The following is a 19,428-nucleotide window of genomic DNA, read 5'->3' as shown; positions in this document are numbered from 1 at the left end:
CAACTCAACAAAGTGACTGTCAAGAACAAGTGTCCACTTCCCCGAATAGATGATTTGTTTGATCAACTGAAAGGAGCTTCCGTATTTTCAAAGATTGATCTGAGGTCGGGATACTATCAGTTGAAAGTAAAAGAGTGCGACATATTGAAGATGGCATTCCGTACTAGGTAGGGGCATTATGAATTTTTAGTGATGCCATTTGGACTGACAAATACCCCTGCTACTTTTATGGATCTTATGAATTGGATTTTTCAGCCGTACTTGGATCAATTCGTAGTAGTTTTTATCGACGATATTTTGGTGTATTCCAAGTCAGAAAAAGACCATGAGCAACATCTCCAGATTGTTTTACAAATACTACGAGAAAAGCAATTGTACGGAAAATTGAGCAAGTGTGAATTTTGGTTATTAGAAGTTGTGTTTCTTGGTCATGTCGTATCAGTGGATGGAATCAGAGTGGCATAGCGGAAGCGTGATGGGCCCATAACCCACAGGTCCTAAGATCGAAACTTGGCACTGATACCAATCAAATTGTAACGCCCCCTTACCCGAAACTGTCGCCGAAGCCGAGCATGAGACATTATAAAACTTATTTTTTAATTGAAACAAACGGCATAGTCATTGGATTTCTGTACAGGAAGAAATTTGATTCGTAGTGCACAGGGGTCAGAATAGCCAAACCTTGAAACATGGGAGAATTTTACTAATAAACTGTACTAATTGGCCTGACCAAAAATTCTAGAAAAAAATTAGTAAGTAGGTATATGAGTCTAGTTTCAGGGAAAATTTACGGAATTGGATTTCAAGTTTTGTAACTTGAGATATGAATTTTTTAGCGACTGTGACGCAGATGAATAGTTTACTACGAGAATTGTTTAAATGCTAAAATAAGTTTTGTAATGTCTCATGCTTGACTCCGGCGACGGTCTCGGGTAAGGGGGCGTTACAAGTCCCGTACACTTCCAAATCCTATAGCATACCAATTATATCCGACTCAGCCCGACTAGTTAATAGGGTATTTCAATTCTCAATTCACTTTCATTTCCAATCCAAGGTCACTTTTCAATTACAATTTCACATTCAAATCAATTTACAATTCAATTATACACACACATTCTCCATTCAACTCAATTCTCATTCAAGTCAAATATCAATACTTACCTTATAACTCACTTATTAAATATAGAATTTATATAAAACATTTAATAAAAACTAATTTGAATTATAGTAATACAAACCGTGAATTTCTCGTTTTAATCCTCGATAGCTTTCTCCTTTCCTTTGTTCGCCGATGTTTTGGGTTCTTTTTTAACTACGAAAATAATAATAATTTATAATCATCAATACAACACAATTCAATTTAATCCATGTGCCTAAACATGCAAATTTAACCTCTCTTTTTTTTTACATATAATTCCACTATTTACTTATATATTCATTCAAAGTTGTCTACTTGAGTCATTGTGACTAAATCATTTATATCTTGAGCTAAGAAACTCCAAATTAAGATCCGCTAATTTTCCCTAAAACTAGACTCAATAAGCTTTAATTTCATATATTTTTTTTCATTCTCTAGTTCGATTTCTACAATTTTTGGTGAATTTTTAAAGTCAGAACACTACTACTGCCCAAAACTATTTTGGTGTAAAATGTTAATAACCAAATTTACAACACCAATTCACACTTTATTTCTATTCAAATTTCATTCAAACTCAAATTTAAATATTAAATTTTCAACATATTTTCCTAATTTTGAATTTTCCTCAATTTAGTCCCTAAAACACAAAACTTATAGCTTACTTTACATTTCAATCCCTTTATTTATTCTAACTTAATTTTCATTCAATTAAACCCCTGTTTCATCATTTTATTCAACATGAACTTTGTTCAAAAATCTAAGAACTTTTAAACTACCAACTTAATTCCATCAAAATCTTGTTCCAAAGTTTCTAAAACATCAAAATTAAGTAAAAATGGCTAAATTGACTTACCTATTAAACTTTAAAACTTCAAATCTTCAATTTTCCTTTTTTTTTTTTCTTTTCTCCTTTCTTTCTTTCCTTCCCCTGCTTCACGTTTGCCTATTCTGTTTCTTCTCTTTCTTTTTGTTTTGTTTTATATCTATATATAATATAACATTATTTATACTTAAATAATAAATAATATTTATTTATTAATTACACATGTGTATATTATTAGTACATATGTTTCACTTATCACCATACATTTGTCATACCTTTATTTATTTATTTCATAAAAATATTGCAATATAATTATTTAATTAATAAATATCTTTTATAAATAACAAATATCTACTAATAATTAAATATACATATTACAAATGTATGTATTCAATTTATTACACATGTATTTTATAATTACTACACATTTGTCACTATTTTAATTTATTTCATAATATAATATAATATAAATATTAATTAGTAATTATAACAATAATTTAATATTTAAATAAATATCTATTTATTATCAAATACTTGTATTACAAATGTGTATATTTTTATTTATACACTTATATCAAATCATTTTCATACACTTGTCTTTCTTTTATTTATTTCATTTATTTTATTTACCATGCAATTGTCCAAATAATATTATAATATAATTAACATAATTTACAATAAAATAATAATATAATCTAAAAAAAATCTAGGATTTTATCATGCTATGTCGCCTCATCTAATGAGTCTATCTGGTCCTTTTTATTTTCTATTAATCTATAATTCAACTTTTACCCCTTATTCAATTTAGTCTTTTTTCTTAGTTACTCTTAATTAAGCTAAATTCACTCAATTAAACTCTAATTAACCACTCGACTAACTTCATAAATATTTTTAATAATTATTTACTAATCCATTTTTCAGAAACGGAGACCTGAAAATATATTTTTCTGATACCCTTAAAATTTGGGTCGTTACATTTCTATATTGCAAGCCGTTGGTACAAATTGACGATACCTTTATGTACGGTAGATATACCCATCGGCTATTGCTAGCTGTGCCACAGGATGACAGTGGGAAAATCCTTCCAATTGCGTTTGTAATAACACCAAGGGAGTCAGCTGATGACTGAGAGTTCTTTCTTTCTAGGTTAAAGAGGCATGTCTGTCCCCAACCTAATATCTGTGTCATATCGAATCGGGGCACCATAATACTAGCTGCAATTAAGTGACAGGGAAGCCTGTGGCATCGCACACACCATCGGTATTGCCTAAGGCACGTTACGTCTAACTACTACGAGCAATTTCGATTTACAAGTGAAAAATGACAAGTGTCCAACATGGGTATCTAATATCTATTAATATAATTTTGTTTGTAATATTGAATTTATTTTAAATGGAAAAGTGGTATGTGATTTTCGCTATCAACTTATATTGACATGGTATGAGATAAGTAATGACCGTTTTCATGAGATGTTGGCAGTTTTGCGTTCAGTTAACGAAGAAGGTGCAAACTACCTCTGTAACATACCTTTCGAATAGTGGACACAAGCTTACGACGGTGGCCTACGATATGGTCATATGACCTCAAACCTGGTTGAATACATAAATTCTGTTCTAAAAAGAACACGTCATTTGCCAACAACATTAGTTGTTCGAGAGACATATTTTTCTTTAGCGGCACTATTTTCGAAGCGAGCAGTAAGTTATAAAGGCCAAATGCAATGAGGCCGTGTATGGTGCGTAAAGGTATTACAAGAAATTAACAAGGCAAAGGTGCGGACAAACATCATGCACACAGTCTGTCATGATCGAGACAACCTATAGTTTCTTGTGGCGGAGTTTGACAAACCGCACGAAGGTATTATTAGCGGGCAATATTGTGTACACTTGAGAAATAGGACTTGCGACTGTGAGAGGTTTGACGCACTTCGTTATCCATGCGCTTATGTAATTACAGCTTTTCAGAATCTCCGTCTAGATCCCATGAGCTACATCGACGAAATGTACAAACTAAAAACCATGTAAAACGTGTGGAGACACGTATTTCCACCTGTCCCAGATGAACTAAAGTGGCTGCTTGTATCGCTTGCTCCGTTTAAGCTGTTACCGGATAGAGAATTGCGTCGTAAACCAAAGGGTCGACCTTACTCGACTAGAATACGTATCAATATGGATATCTGAGAAACAACCAATTAACAGAAATTGTGCGGATGGTGTAGGAACCCAGCCATACAAGTAGATCATGTTCAAATCGAAATAGTTGATAGTTGTCGTAAAAAACTATGTTGTATTATTTATATTTTATTAAATGGAACTATGTTGTATTACAATTGTCTTATTCAAAAAAACTTTTATTTTATTAAATAAAACAATATAAAAAAATTTTGTACAAATATATTTAAAAAAATGAATGTCCGTGGCGGTCGGAATCCGTGCCACATGGGGGTCGTCGATGGGTTCGTGTTGGATTCATTCTTGGATCAGCTTCCAGCGTGGGTTGTGGTTCTTCCGACAGGGGATCTGGTTGTGGGTGTTGGGAGGGTGACCTACCTTGATAGAATAATGACTACGGCGGTGTTTGCATCACCAATGGCAGAGGTGTTTGAATCCCGTAAGGTGATGGGGATTGGTAGAAAGAAGAGCTCATCGATGGTGCCTCGTGTGATTCCTCATGCGACGGTGGCTTATAGATCAGCGGTTGACTCTGATAATTGAAAACGAAAATGAACCGGCCTATGGATTCCAACCTGCCATAGGACTAGGAAAAGGAAACATATAAGGGCTAGGATACGCATCTGGCATAATCTGAAAAGGCTGTGATGTGGGTGTCGTTGGTTGAACTGTTGGGCCTAGTGATTGTGTGGGTACTGCTGATGGGCAAGCGTCGTCGTCCTTTCTTCTTGGATTTAAAAGGCCCCGTCGTTCCCGTTGGGTACGAATTTGTCGTCGTCTCTCCTCTTCCGACAATAAATATGGTTTGTCATGGATCTTAAACCATGGCATGTATTCTAGTACGTACGCTAACTCTGGAACAAAGATCGGTTCCCGAGTAGGTATATAATCATATCGATTTTCTCACATTTCGATATAGTGTGACCAGAATCTTGACCAATCCGTATGCAGTTGTCGTAAGTCGACTTTATGCTCATCATCAAACACCTCGGGTGTCACGACAATCGGTTGTCGGAATCCAAATTGCCTCAATACTCTATCTGACTGGTGCATCTCCACAGTAGCATAGTTCACCAATGGGATCTTCACATGCCAAACATTTGGATTTTGAAGGAATTCATTCGGAATTACTACTCGAATTGCTAGATCCTCGTATGGTGTCCATTGAAACTATATGAACATGATAAAAATATTACTTATATACATAATACATAATACTAAATATGAAACGACTATTTTATTATGTATATATATTTTATTTAATATTACTTCTGCTTCCGATCGTTAGTCTAATAGAAGCCATATATCTTCGAGAGAGGTAGGTATTCTGACATAACTCGCCGAATGGTTCCACCTAATTAAACAAATTTTTAACATACAATTATATTCTAAATCTACGCAATAATTGTAAAATCTAATATAAAATTTACCTCGTTATAAGTGAAAATGTATATGGGTGATCCACTTGAGGACGTAAAAATGGAAAGCGAAACCGTACCCATGATTGCAGTAGTGATAGACAACCTCCTATTTTGGCTTTGTTCGGTTGCGTCGCCCCGCACATTTCCTTGTACAATGTTGCCAACAAGGTAGACCCGCAATTCAATTCGCCGGCTGCTCTAAAATCTACGAGTTTCAGCAGCCATCTCAAATGTACGAGGTTTCATGTCAAGTTCGACATTAGATAACTTCCAATCATCTCAAGAATGTATGCCCGATCATATTGTATTCTTTCGAGTTCAGTCGAATCATTATCCGGCTCCGAGAATGTGTCTCGTAACCAGCCCATCTCGATCCGACCTTCGTTAATATTATCTGGTATAGCACCTAAAACCTCGTAGCATATGACTCCCTAATCAGTAGATGGCGCGGACCCAGTGATTGCGTACCCATCCACCGGCAATCCCTATTGCAAATGCATATCTTCTAGAGTGATAGTACACTCTCCGCATGGAAGATGAAAAGTGTGCGTCTCGGGTCTCTACCTCTCTATCAATGCATTGATTAGTTTTGGGTCCAACTTGCACCCTCGGCCTATCGTGGCCACGTGCCAAAATCCCGCTTCCTGCAAGTAATTCTCGATCAACGGCGATGGAGGACTAAACATATTACAGATATAGCATTGCAACACCCGATCTACAGACTATTATAAAAATTTATAAAACAAAAATTAATTAAAATTGCATAAATTAAAAAAATATCAAATAGTATTGAAAATTTAAAATTATCACTTACCATTGTCATTTGATCAACGGAGATGTGCTTATTATCGAGATGGATTAATTCTCCAGCCATTGCTAATACGATCAGATTTTTTTAATTTAAAAAATTAAATTCTAAAAAATTTTAAACAAAGAAATTTGATAGAATTTTGATAGAAACTTGATTGAATTTTGAGAAAATTTCAATGAAATTTGATAGATTTTTGAAGGGAATATTGAAAGAATGTTGAGAATTATGAGAGAATTGTGTGAAAAATAAATGAACGGAAAGTAATTTTGGGAGAATTATAGAAATTGTGAGAGATTTGTGTGAAAAAATGATTTGGGGGCCTTTTTATAGTTTTTTTTGGACCGTTGGAAGCCAACGGTCAAATTTTTAATTGTTACACGGGCAAAATGCTCCCCCAGGGAAGCGTTTTGCTGACGTGGACGCGTTCTCGTGGAAAACGGCCTAATCCGGTAAATAATCCTATAAACGAGCCATTTCTGTAATTAAATTTAGAAAAGAGCCTATTGGGTAAAATGGCCGAATAAAAACCTATTTAAAATTATTTTAGTTATTTTTTAGGTTTAATCCTAAATGTAAATTCTCTTTAAATTGAAACTAATTGTTTTATTTAATTGGGTAAATTACATCAATAGTCACTCAATTATTAGTAAAAATAAATATTAGTTGCTTAATTATAAAAAATTATAAAATAATTACGGGTAGTTAGTTAGTGACAAAAAATATAAAATTAAATAGTTAAATTATAAAAAAAAATTACTTGAGTAACTTTTATTGTAATTTACCCAAAATAAAATTAAAAAATTATAGCTTGAATTAGGTCAGGTCTGTCATCTGTGTCGGGTTTTCTTTTGACAGTGTGTGCCATGTTGGTTCAACAGTTGAATTTATTATTAAAAAATTATTTTCATGGAGTTGAATGAAACCATCATAGTTGATCTTCACAATCCGAAATAATCCAATACCAATATTACAATCGGATACCGAAATCATAAAAAAATGGGTAAAAAAATAAAATATTTTCAGAAAAGCTGATAAGAATCTTCATATAAATTCCCTTGAAGCACTTAATCAAACCCTGACTGAACTTTTTCTGAGCCACAATTCATACATGGTCATATAAAAGGCATCATAATCAAGTGCTGGAACATTCCATTCGAAATGTTTCCTCACTTTCATCACATTGCTTTGTAGCCATGAAAGCTCTTCAAAGCTTATCCCTTGTAGTATTTTTCTCAACATTGGTATATCCATGTAATGCACTACAACCGAGAAGCTTTTCCAATTGAGTATATCAGTGAAAGGGAGATCATGATGGTTAGCAAGTATCACCGGGACGCACCCGTAGTGCAATGCGTCGGTCACTCTCGCCGTGTTTATTTCGAACCCTTTGACATGAAGACAGAACTTGCTACGGAGTTGTTCTTTGCCGTCATTGGTCTCGAGTCCACCGAAATGTGCGAATATTTCAGTGTCGTTGACCCAGTGTTTAAATAGAGCTGCTCTTACAGGGGAATTCACTCGCCCTGCAAAGAAAGCTAGTCGGTTCCTGTAATCCAAAATAGCATCTGTTACATCCGCAAGTACTACCGGAATTGAAAAGTTCGAAAAGGTTCACCTTTTGGATGAAACAAGTGTTTCGGGGTCATGCTTTTTAACCCAAATTTGAGGCAATGAGACATCTTTGTGAGGGAAATAGCCCGTCACAAAATACGTCGACGTACAAACTAGTTGAATGGAGTTTTCTTTAGCTTCGACGGTTTTATCCATCGCGATCTCGCTGATCGAATGGCACGCGGTGTAGAAATGATCGGCTCCGCCGGTTCGGTTCCAAAAAGGGTACTTATGACTGATGTTGAAGATGTAATCTTTGACGAAATCTTGGAGTTTTTCGGGGCCGATTCTCGTATCGTGGCGCAGATGAAGAATGGAAAAAGGCATGTAGAAAAGATGAGCTTCATTGGGATCTTTGGTGATGAAATGGCTGTTGAAAAGAGCTTTTTTGAAGTAAAGTTCACTGGTATAGGGACCTTCGGGATTATAATCCTCAGGCAATAGCACATTTGCAAAGGGATCATCAGGTTTATGGGGATAAACAAATATCTTAAAGCTCTTATTCATTTCCTTGTAATCTTCAAGAAATACATCTGTATCATGATAGATCTCTGTGTTATTCAGAGTGTTTCCTGACAAAAAAAAAAACCAAACAGGTTAGCTCCCATTGGATTTGACTAAAATCTAACGTTGAGTCGGATTGAAATCTTAAATGAGTATCAAACTGCTTTCTACTTGAATCAAATAGCTGTGATTAAGATTTTTACATACTTCATACCGAAATCTTAAGTCTAACTAAAATTTAAAAGAAATTTGAGAAGTTTAATTAAAATTTTAAAATTTTGGGGGTTTAAAGAGAATTTTTTAAAAATTAAGGAGTTTAATTATAATTTTTAAAACTTTTGCAAAAATTAACTAAATTTCCATTAATTTTGATGGGTCTAAAAAAACTTCCAATTTTTGTTATAAAATCTTACTTCTACTCGTAATTTTCACATCTTTAATTTAGAGGAAAAATATATTTAAATACATTTAAATTTATTTTTTTGTTGTTGCAATATCAGTAGTATCAATTGAATTAAAATCGAGAGACAAATTTCAAAAATTATTATCAATAAATGTTTAATACATAGTCAGAAAAGGTAAATAGAGGTTTGACCCTTAATTAAATGGAAAATTTATTTTATAGTCCCCTCCTTAAAATTTTAAAAATTAATTTTTTAAAATTTTTAATTTAAAAAATTTATAATTTTAACCCTTTTGAAAAATTTATAATTTAATTTAAAGCATTTTTAATATAAGATATTTAGTTTTATTACCCAAATTTTATAATATTTTATCTTCACTTCTCTAAACAAAATTTGTTAACTCTTGGTTTTTGCATACTTTCATGCTCAAAACACGGACATCGAAAACGAAAGTAAAGAGTGTCACCTAAGTTTAAGTCGCATTAGTCGGGTTGCTGTTAGAATTTTATTTTCTTTTTCTCGTAATTAAAAAAATAATATTCAAAAGCTAAACAAATACATGCGTACAAACATACCAGTAAAGCCAAAGAGATCTTCAAGGGACCATTGATTCTGCTTCGCATAACTTGAAGTTCTGGGCAGATCAAAGAACAAATCTTCAGCTGTATTGTCGATCGAAAACTGAATCGTCTCATAATCAGTCGAACCCGGGATTATCAGATCAAATAAAGAATAATTCGTCGCAGGTTCTAAGAAAGGGCTGGATTGGGGATCGGTGGAGAGCTTTGAAGTGGTGTAAATGTAAATGAAAATGAGAAGAAAACTAGTGATGGCTAAGCTTATGGGCAAGAAGAAGAAAAACAGTTTGAAAGTTGGGGGATATTGTTGCTTTGAGGCATTGTAAACTGAAGATTTCCCCATGGCTTTAACGAAGGTAATTTGGGTTTAGACAAAAAAAATGTTTGATCATTTGAACAGCAAAAAATGAAGCAGATGAATAATTGTTTGCATGCTTTTTATAGTTTCATCTCATGGTTCAGGCTGTATTTGTATAGACTTTGAGATTTGGTTAAAATTTTATTACTCCTATTTTTTTAATTTAAAAATTTTATTCTGATCATTATTCCTATTGGTAGTTTCTGTCAAAATCTATCAATTTAACATTTTTATTTTCTGTCATGTCATATGATTACAGTTTAATCAAAATTTTAAGTTGACAAATTTTGACAAGAAATATTTATGATTTAAATGACTGGACTAAACTTATTACATCGAAAAAGTAAAAAGACTTAATTTGTAACTTTTTAAGTACAAGGACTAAATCTCAATTTTTTGTCAAATTAAAGGGATTAATAACATATTTTAACTTAAGATATTTGTGCTTGTAAAAAAATTTGAAAATTGATATGGTAATCGTCAAAATCAAGCTTTGAGCACCTTAAATTATTAAGTGAATCGAATTTGAGTATCTTAATACTCACTTTAAGTAACTCACATGTTTTTCTTTTATCAATTTTTAATTAGAATTTAAAAAATTAAATTTGAACTCATACTCAAATATCGAAGCCAAACAAATTCAGATTTTATAAATAAAAATAGATAGAGCTCTACTGAAGCTTTTAACTTTGAATTTTAAGTCAAGCTTGAACTCGTATATTTTATCACTTGAAATTAGCTCTCTTATTTATACTTATGAATATTAGTATTTAAAACGATAATTTTTTTAAAAAGAAAATTGACAATGATAAAAGAGATAGTTGTTCAAATTCGAACCCAAATCATTTATCATTACACCGATGGTTAGTCGAGTAAAGAAAACAAAAAAGGTTATTAATGGTTGAAAAGAATGAAAAGAAAATCAAATAAAAAACGTTGATGTACCATTCAAAGAAAAATCTATCTATCTATGAAGGAGGCTTATTTTCAAAACATGTGCTTGCATGTGTGCTTTTCTGCAATTTTCAAACCACAAATTTAAGGAAGTCATTGCTTTTGAAATTAAATATAAAGATTTTGACCACTTTTGCATGATTTTCTCTGCAAAACAATATGAAGTTGCAAGTGAAAGAAATGTCAACATCTTGGATAAGGAAATGAAAACTTAAAAAACTTTTTTTTTAATTATTAAAAATAAAAAATAATTTCATTCAATTATTTCAAATAATTAAAAATAATTGTTTGTATATGATACACAATATATACATCGTAGTGTTGGAAGTTAGAAGCGATTCATATGAAATGTCAAAAGTTGCTAGTGGTGATTTAGGAGTATTAGGAGAGTTATAATAGTGTTTGTGTAAAGAAAGACTAGTGAAGTGTAAGTTTAGAATTTTCTTGATGATGGAATGAGTTTATATAGAGGAAGAGCTTGGTATAAGCTCCTTTGGACAAGTTTCCCATTGTATAAAGATGGCACTAAGGCTATGGAGTGTTGGTAGATATAATTAAGTAGGTTGAAAGTTGGGAATATTTTTTACAGCTTATTTCAAAATAAATGGACGAATTTGATAAAAAAATTATTATTATAAATATCACAACTGCTTTACTTGAAAGAAATTAACTTTTTACTGTACAATAAATTTAAACCGAATTTTTTAACACATAATCAAATATAAATATTTTTAAAAAGTGTTAGAAATAACCTAAACCAAAATAAAATACTTATACTGTTCAAGCAAATGAGAGATTTTACAAATATGTTTTTGTTTGAATTAATTACAAGAAATTGGAATTTTGGTCATGGTTTTATATTTTTTCTTGAAAGTGAAAGGTTTAATTTTCCAATTTAAAGACATACATAATTTTGTGTTGTAAATAAATCAAGTTTGAAAGAAAACTTGGAACCTAATCATGATTTGTTATGAATCTATATTAGTAATTGATGTTATGAGGTAAATGCATCAATAAAAATATAAAATTAATTAATAATTTATAAGTTAAATATTAGTAATATGATATCAATATCTACACCTTTCATATTTTATATATTTTGAAAATTTTACTCATTTAAATTTTTTTTAAAAAATTAATCAGGTACCTTTTAAATATTATTTTGTGATCACTTTTTTTTTCTATCAGATGTTAGGGAACCCTAACAGTTTGCTTTTAAATATAAATATTATAAAATTTTATATGATATAAATATATCGGTTGAAATAAAAAAAGAATTAAATATAAATTTATAATTTTTTTAATATTTATCCTTAATTCAGTGCATTTTTTTTAATTATAAGTGGAGGGCAAAGCCCTAATAGCAACCCGACTAGCGCGACTCGAACTCAGTCCATACTTGGGACAATGAATACCCTAACCATCAAGCCAACAAACAGGTTCAAATCGATGCATTTTACTTGACAGTTAGAAACTAGACTTTACTATGGGTCAGGCAGATGTAAAATTTTAGGCCCGACCCGAAAAATGAGTTTAAAATCTTGTTGAAGTCCGATCCAGATAAAAAATGCTAAACTTGAGCTCGGCATGGTCCGTCCATATTAATTTTTTTATATAAAAATAAATTTAAAAAATATAATATATCAAATACACTAAAAATATTAAAATAACTGCTCTCAACAAACTGATAATATATTAAAAAAATTATACTTAAATAAAACAAGATAGTTGCAACTTAATAATCAAATGTCTCAAAAATAGTAATAAAATTAACAATAAAATAAGAGTTACACAATATCCAAACAATAACAACAAAATAGTAACAATATAATAACAAAACAACAGAAGGTAAAAAAAATTTTAGACAAATTTAGGCCAAGTCAAACTTTTTTTATCCAAACCTATTTTTTGGATCTATAATTTTGCTCGAATCTTTTTATTTGGGTGAATGACCTGACATATGATTTAAAATAAAATTTTACTCATAATTCTAATTTAATTTATTAAAAAAAACATTACTTTTAGGTAGCAGTTATATTATAAAAAATATATAATTTTATGTTATTTGCATTCAAGAGTAAATATTAGATATGAAAATTTGTGCCTGTTTTTTTTTTTTTAATTTTCTCTTCTATTTCAAAGATGGGATATTTTAATATTTATACGAGATAAATACCAAACATAAATTTTTAAAAATTATTATGAATAAAATTAAATTATAACACAGTTACATTGTAAATGCGAATACTTAGGTAAAAATTATATTTATAAAAAAAAATTAAAATTTTAGAATGATTAAGTTAAAAGAATATTTTAAATTCAAATCTTATTATAATAATATTTTATTAAAAATATAAAAAAGTTTTACACATTAATATTTGTTACTTTGTAAAAGTAAAATAATTATAATTAAAGAAAATAGAAAAACTTTTAAACCCAAAAGAAAACAAATCAACACTCTTTTACAAATTTGAAATATCAACTTAATTAACGATTTTTAAAATTAGATATCAGTTAAATCGAAAAAAATAGTAATTATGTACAAGTTATCAAGTTGAGAGTCTAAAATATACGTTTCTCTATTTAATATAAAAAATTAATATTTTAATTATTTTTCAAAACAATAAAAATAAACTTTTTCAACCCAACTAAGATGAATTAAATAAATAATAATCCAGTCCACCACATAAAATACTTTTCTTAGTTGGATAGATGGAAAAATTAAGTGCAAAAAAAAAACTACAAAATTAGGTGTTAAATTTTATTTATAAACCTGTTTAGTATATTATTTAAAATTAAATATGAAATATAATTAAATAATTTGATAAAAATAATACAATCTTAATAAAATAAAATAAAAAACAAAGAAACATATTGGGTATTAAGTGATTAATACGTTATTACTCATTTTCATATTTTTTAAAGAAAAATTCTATCCAGCTGAAAATATTAGGAAGCCCCTATACTTGAGTGAAATGTATTTTTGACTCTTTTATTAAAAAAAAAAGTGATAGATTAACCTTAATATATCTAGAAATGTGCAAATTAACTCATTTCGAAATATATAATGACTAGGTATATATTTTCTCAGTATAGAGGCTGAAATTTAATTCACCCCTAAATAGAGGGCCTTCCCTAATATTTTGACCGTTATTATTAATTATTATTATTTCTACAGTTAAACAAAACAGGAAATATTCTACACTTTTTTCCTTAATATTTGTTTACCTAAGCAAAACCTCTGTAGTAGTACACCCACCACCAACCCATCCACCATCATCAAATTCGTCATCACTCATCAAATGTAATCATAAATAATCTTTAATTTTATCTGCTCCAAATTCATAATCCCCAAAGTCCAAATTTTAAACCATTTTTTTTTCTTTTTCTTCTAATAAAATTAACAGCCAACCAAGCTTGGCCAAAGATTAGATTTTTTCTTTTTACCCACTACCAGAAAAATAGCACACAGCTACCACCTTCCCTCTCTTTCTCCCAAAATTTATATTAATTTTCTTTTAATTTTCACTTTTTTTTTCTGGGTTTCAATTTTCCCATTTTCTTCTGCTTCATCTTCTTGTTATTGTGAATTTTCTGTGTTTTTTTCTTTCTCTTTTTTATTTATTTATTTTATAAATGAAATTCAAAATGGGTTTTTCTTCATCATCATCATCATCATCTTCCTCTCTTCTTCTGTTCTTCTATATAACAGCCTTTTGCTCAATACGCTGTGTTTTGGGTTCTTCTATTTGCTCCCATGAAGCTGATGTGTTCATTAAAAATATTCACTTTCAATGCTCTCCTTCGGTCTCTCCAATTCCCCCTCTCAAGGTATTTTTTTTAGCTTGATTTAGTTGATTTTTTTTTGTTTATATATATATATTGATTTGTGAATTGGTTTAGAAAAATGGGTTCTTGGCATTAATTTTAATTTTTCATTGGATGATTGTTTTTATTTCTTTATTTTAAAAATTTGATTCTAGTTATTTATGATTTGGCCTAATTCTGCTAAAAGAAGAGAAATTTGTATGAAAACTTGAATTTTCAGCCTGAATTATTAGGGTGTCATTCTGGAATTTTTCATAGCTGTAAAAATTTGAAGCATCAGAAGAAAGGTTTATGGTTGACTTTTTAAATGGTTGGAGGGTATTGGGTTTTAATGGTATTATTTAATATGTAAAAATCAAACAAAGCAGAGAAAATAGAAAGGAAGCTGCAAATTTTATGAAAATTTCATTATATAATCTAATCTTGTTTGAAGACTTTGAATATATTTAGTATCTTCTAGAAGATTTGAATTGAATATATGTAGTTGAAACCAATAGTACCTAGTAATTTCATGGCTATTAGCCAAGTTAGTTGGACTCAGTTATGTGTCTGATACGGGTATATTCATTTTCATTTTCTATATTTTTAAATTTATTTGGAGGGTCCTTAAAGATCATTTTCATATATCCATGTACCTATATGTGTCTAATACGCGTACTTCAAGCAAAACAAAGAGTCATAGCAACGTAGGCTTTTTGGGCTATGTTGTACGATTAAGACACTGCTTAAGTCTTATGCTCTAGGATTTAAGCTTTACGCAATTCGTTAGCAGTATGAGGTGGATTAGTGAAATGTATTTTTGTCTGTATTGCAAAGCTTTGATTGGAGATATTAAACATCGAATGTGTTCGTAGGCGATTCTCATATCGGTTGGTGTAAGAATCATAAGAATCCTTAGGCTTCTTTGTTCTCCAAATACTGGTTTGAAAGGGAGATTTACATAGGCTCATATTGTATATATCCGCGTTTTTCCTCTCTCCGACCATTTCTTCTTTCAGGAGTACTTTTCTAGGATGGTATAGGAGCATGTATTATCCATGAGAACAATGCCTCGGCAAGCATGTATCTTATCCAAGAACCTTGTGCTAAACCTTTGTATGTGATACAATCGGTGTTTAACCATTTGAGTAATGCATGCTCCAATTTGTAGCATTATGTTTCTTTTGGTGTAACCGAATTATCCTCCATGTCCGTTTTACGGTCCATGGAGACTAATCCTTTCGGAGTTCGTGGCTAGCCCTCCCAACAATGTCTTCTTCAGAATTGGAACTTGAGTTCTCTCCCTGAGAGTATAGCGTGTCTTACCATTTCACCCTACACTTGTTGGTCATAAGCTTGTCTACCATGTGATGCTATAGTTAGTTAAATTTTCTGCACTATTGAAAGTATGGAAAACTTTCCAGTTAGCTATTTCAAAAATTCGTATTGTTTAAAACCGTAATTTACTCCCTAAACTTCCATTGATTTGCAAAAATAAGTTGTGCATTTTCAAATGGGGCTGATTTTATGAGACAAAGATGTTCTCAACTGTGATGTGGCTAGAAACTCAAAAGTTGAACAAGGGATAGGATATATCTCCCTCTTCATTCCATACCCATTACTTTCTTTCTTCGAGGGCATTGTTTACTTTCTACTTATCCGTTTAGGGTTCATGCGGTTTCCTTGCCAAGTCTCTTCTAATCATCACATTTATGTTAGTAAAAAATTTCCATCTTTCCCATAATTTAGCTTAGCTAATTGTTCCATCTGATTGTAAGATATGCTTCGAGGATTGCGAATTTTGCATGACTTGCAATATCTCATGGACAAACATTCTGATAACATCTTATGTCTGTTTGCAGGTTAATGGAGACTTCCTTGACAGACAATTGACCTCCAAACAGCAAAATGGTTATACTTCTGTGCTCTTTTACGCTTCGTGGTGCCCGTTTTCACATGGTTTGCGTCCGAAATTCGACATTCTCAGTTCCATGTTTCCTCAAATAGAGCATCTGGCAGTTGAACAGTCTTCAACTTCACCAAGGTGTGTGGCTACTTTATCCGGCTTTCATCATTAGTGTTTGTTCATGAATTATTGAATTGTTTTTTCCTTTTTTATTTATTTGTTCTCGACTAAAATAACTTTTTCACGTTAATGGGGGCATGTTTTGGATAAATGCTATAAGGAGAACAAAAAATTAGGTGTTAGAATTGTGCTGCTTTTTGTGTTTGACGCAACATTGAACATGCTACAAATTGGTCTCTTTTATGTTTGAATCCTTAAGATCAAGTCAGTTTTACAGTGTTGGTTTGGTGCACCAGGATCAAATTTACTCGAAAGCTTCTCTTAAAAATTATGTGTCTGCACATATTCAATTGTATTACCAGTTTACAAATCAATGTTACTCGGACTCGGGTGCGAGTGTTAGATATGGTTTGTGATTTATACATGCTAGACAGTTGTTCCAATAAATTGTTATTTTACTACCTCTAGAAATCTAATGAAAACTTCCTTAACTAATATCTTTGATTCGTGTTGCATCACAGTATATTATCAAGGTACGGAATCCATAGCTTGCCTTCAATTTTAATTGTGAACCGGACATCAAGGGTACGATATAATGGACCAAAAGATCTCCTCTCGATTGTACAATTTTATGAGAAAACAACAGGTATTTACTCTCCGATGCCAAAGATCTAACCTCTTCCACTTTTTCCTTTTAAAAGCATAATGGAGTTTTAGCTCGAAAAGGAACCTGAGTTTGCGAGTTGAACATTATCACATTTTTCTTAACATTAGTGCCTGGATTTCAGGATTTGAACCTGTTCAATTCGTTACTCAAAAGGAACCTGATGTATCTGGTGACCACAATAAATACATGATAAAGTCGTGGAAGGAATCGTCTCCGATGGAGATAGTAAAACAGGAGCCCTACTTAGTATTTGCTTTGTTGTATCTTTGTCTAAGAGGAATTTTACTTGTATTTCCGAAAGTATTGTCTCGTCTCAAGGCTGTTTGGGTTTCATATGCTCCGCAATTTAACTTGGAAATATTCGGTGAGACAAGTCAATTGTTTGCGCGAGCCCTTCACATGGTCGATGTTCGGAGGGTTTGGACCAAACTGAGGCTATGCAAGACCCAGAATTTTCAGCAAGGTGCGAAGAGTGCCCGTGTTTGGGCTTCTTCGCTAGCATCCGTCGCTTTGGGAGAATCTTCTTCAGCTAGATCATCCTCTTCAGCATCATCCTAGGTCGGAGCTTTACGGAACTAAGCTCAATCGTAGAAAACGAAGATACTAATCAGGTAGTGTATTACAAACCATGACAATGCTTTCAGATATGTAATCTGCTCTCTCTTCTATGTTAAAATTTCTTTTGCTAGTCCTGATATACTAAAAGCTGTTGACCTTGTTCGAGCCCAGGTTTTCGTGTTTTTTCATGGAGGAAACTGACTAGAATGTAAATTTGAGAACATATTTTTTTATTTTTGCCCCTTTTTGTGTATATTACTTTGTTTTTGGAGGAACATCATCACTTTTATACATCAATGGAATGTAAGGTTTACTTGACTGTTCTTTCTTGCAAGTGTTGTCTGGAGGTTATTTTAATTTCTACGTATCTGAATTTAAATATGATCTGAATCTGTAATATCTGAATTCGTAAAAAGGTAAATTATATATCTGCAAATATTCAAATATGTGCTAAAACAAACTCAAAAGGAAAGCTCTTAAACAACAGACAAAAGGTTCAAGCATTAACGCCTAAAACTGCACCTTGCCCACATACTCCCTCCCTCTTTTCTTATCGGCGTGTTTCGGAATCCCCCATCCATAGGACTTAAGTATCTCGACACCTCTCTCGATGTCTCTAACTTCTGATTTAAGCATTTCAATGCCTTCTCGCAAGTCTTTCACCTCTGACTTCAGCATTTCATTACCTTTCTTTCGCCTCTCACGTTTGAGAACTCGTTTACTTTCTCTTATTTCTTAGAATCACTGCCATGCCGGCTCATAGGAATTCGAAAAACCATTTTGGTTATTGCTTGTAGGCTTGTACTGGTCATTACCGACAGAGGATGCGCTGGGGTTATTCAATGGGTGAAGTTTCGGTTTTGATGCAGTTTTCATATCATGTCGAGGACGTTCCTCTTGTTTCTTAGAATCATTGACGGATGACCAAAATGTTTGGTGGAATACTATCCGATAGGAATTTGAAGTTGCGAAATTCAAAAAATCATTCTATTGTAGACCTACACTGATTATCTACCATCAATCCTCTTTCTCTATGAGGTATACTCAATCAAAATTAATGATTTTAAAATTAGGTCAATGAGTCAAATTCTCCTTTCAATCCCAACCTAACTGGTTTAAATATATAAATCTAAAAGATTCAAAAAAATAAGTAATAAACATTAAATGAACTTTTTACTCTCTATCTTTCACAACACAATTTAATAAATTACTAGTCAATTGCTTATCTGTATTCTAATAGTAATAAATAAGCCACTTTATCACACTTCAAACAAAAAAGAAAAATTCTGAATCATAATAGCAAATAAAATTAGGGATGAATCTTAAAATTATACTTAAACATTGATTTAATGTATAATTGTATACATGAATTTTAATATGGTGTAATTATACACATGAAACTCTAATTGTGATTCAAATGTATACTTAAAACTTTAGGGTACGTTTGGTTCACTGTAATGGAATAGGACTGTAATTGAATAGAGCTGTAATAGCATAAGGAAAAAACTAAAATGACCAGAATTCCCTTAGTAGAATTTTTTTAGGTAGATGATATTGTTATTGTTATTAAATTTTAATAAGATTATTATTAAAAATA

General features: G+C 31.5%; 2 protein-coding genes across 3 annotated transcripts; one reads left to right on the top strand and one right to left on the bottom strand.

Moving 5' to 3' along the window:
• Window positions 1–7,230: 7,230 nt before the first annotated feature.
• On the bottom strand, window positions 7,231–9,994 carry LOC107936294 (probable glycosyltransferase At5g25310). Its single transcript, XM_016868988.2, has 3 exons — window positions 9,459–9,994; window positions 7,980–8,547; window positions 7,231–7,910 (listed from the first exon to the last, which is right to left on the bottom strand). The coding sequence occupies exons 1-3, from the start codon at window positions 9,802–9,804 to the stop codon at window positions 7,433–7,435; spliced, it is 1,392 nt and encodes a 463-aa protein (XP_016724477.1). The 5' UTR covers window positions 9,805–9,994; the 3' UTR covers window positions 7,231–7,432.
• A 3,999-nt stretch (window positions 9,995–13,993) lies between these two features.
• Window positions 13,994–18,149, top strand: LOC107936271 (5'-adenylylsulfate reductase-like 5). Of its 2 annotated transcripts, XR_001694370.2 has the most exons (5): window positions 14,022–14,604; window positions 16,443–16,624; window positions 17,128–17,252; window positions 17,395–17,884; window positions 18,003–18,149. XR_001694370.2 is itself a non-coding variant. In XM_016868966.2 (4 exons), the coding sequence occupies exons 1-4, from the start codon at window positions 14,410–14,412 to the stop codon at window positions 17,829–17,831; spliced, it is 939 nt and encodes a 312-aa protein (XP_016724455.1). In that variant the 5' UTR covers window positions 13,994–14,409; the 3' UTR covers window positions 17,832–18,149. The 2 variants fall into 2 exon arrangements, 1 of the variants encoding a protein (XP_016724455.1); XM_016868966.2 differs by having other exon boundaries at window positions 13,994–14,604; window positions 17,395–18,149.
• Window positions 18,150–19,428: the final 1,279 nt, after the last annotated feature.

The sequence above is a fragment of the Gossypium hirsutum genome, chromosome A08 (assembly GCF_007990345.1).
Source record: "Gossypium hirsutum isolate 1008001.06 chromosome A08, Gossypium_hirsutum_v2.1, whole genome shotgun sequence".
Classification (NCBI taxonomy): Eukaryota; Viridiplantae; Streptophyta; class Magnoliopsida; order Malvales; family Malvaceae; genus Gossypium; species Gossypium hirsutum.
This window is presented reverse-complemented; position numbering and strand designations above follow the sequence as displayed.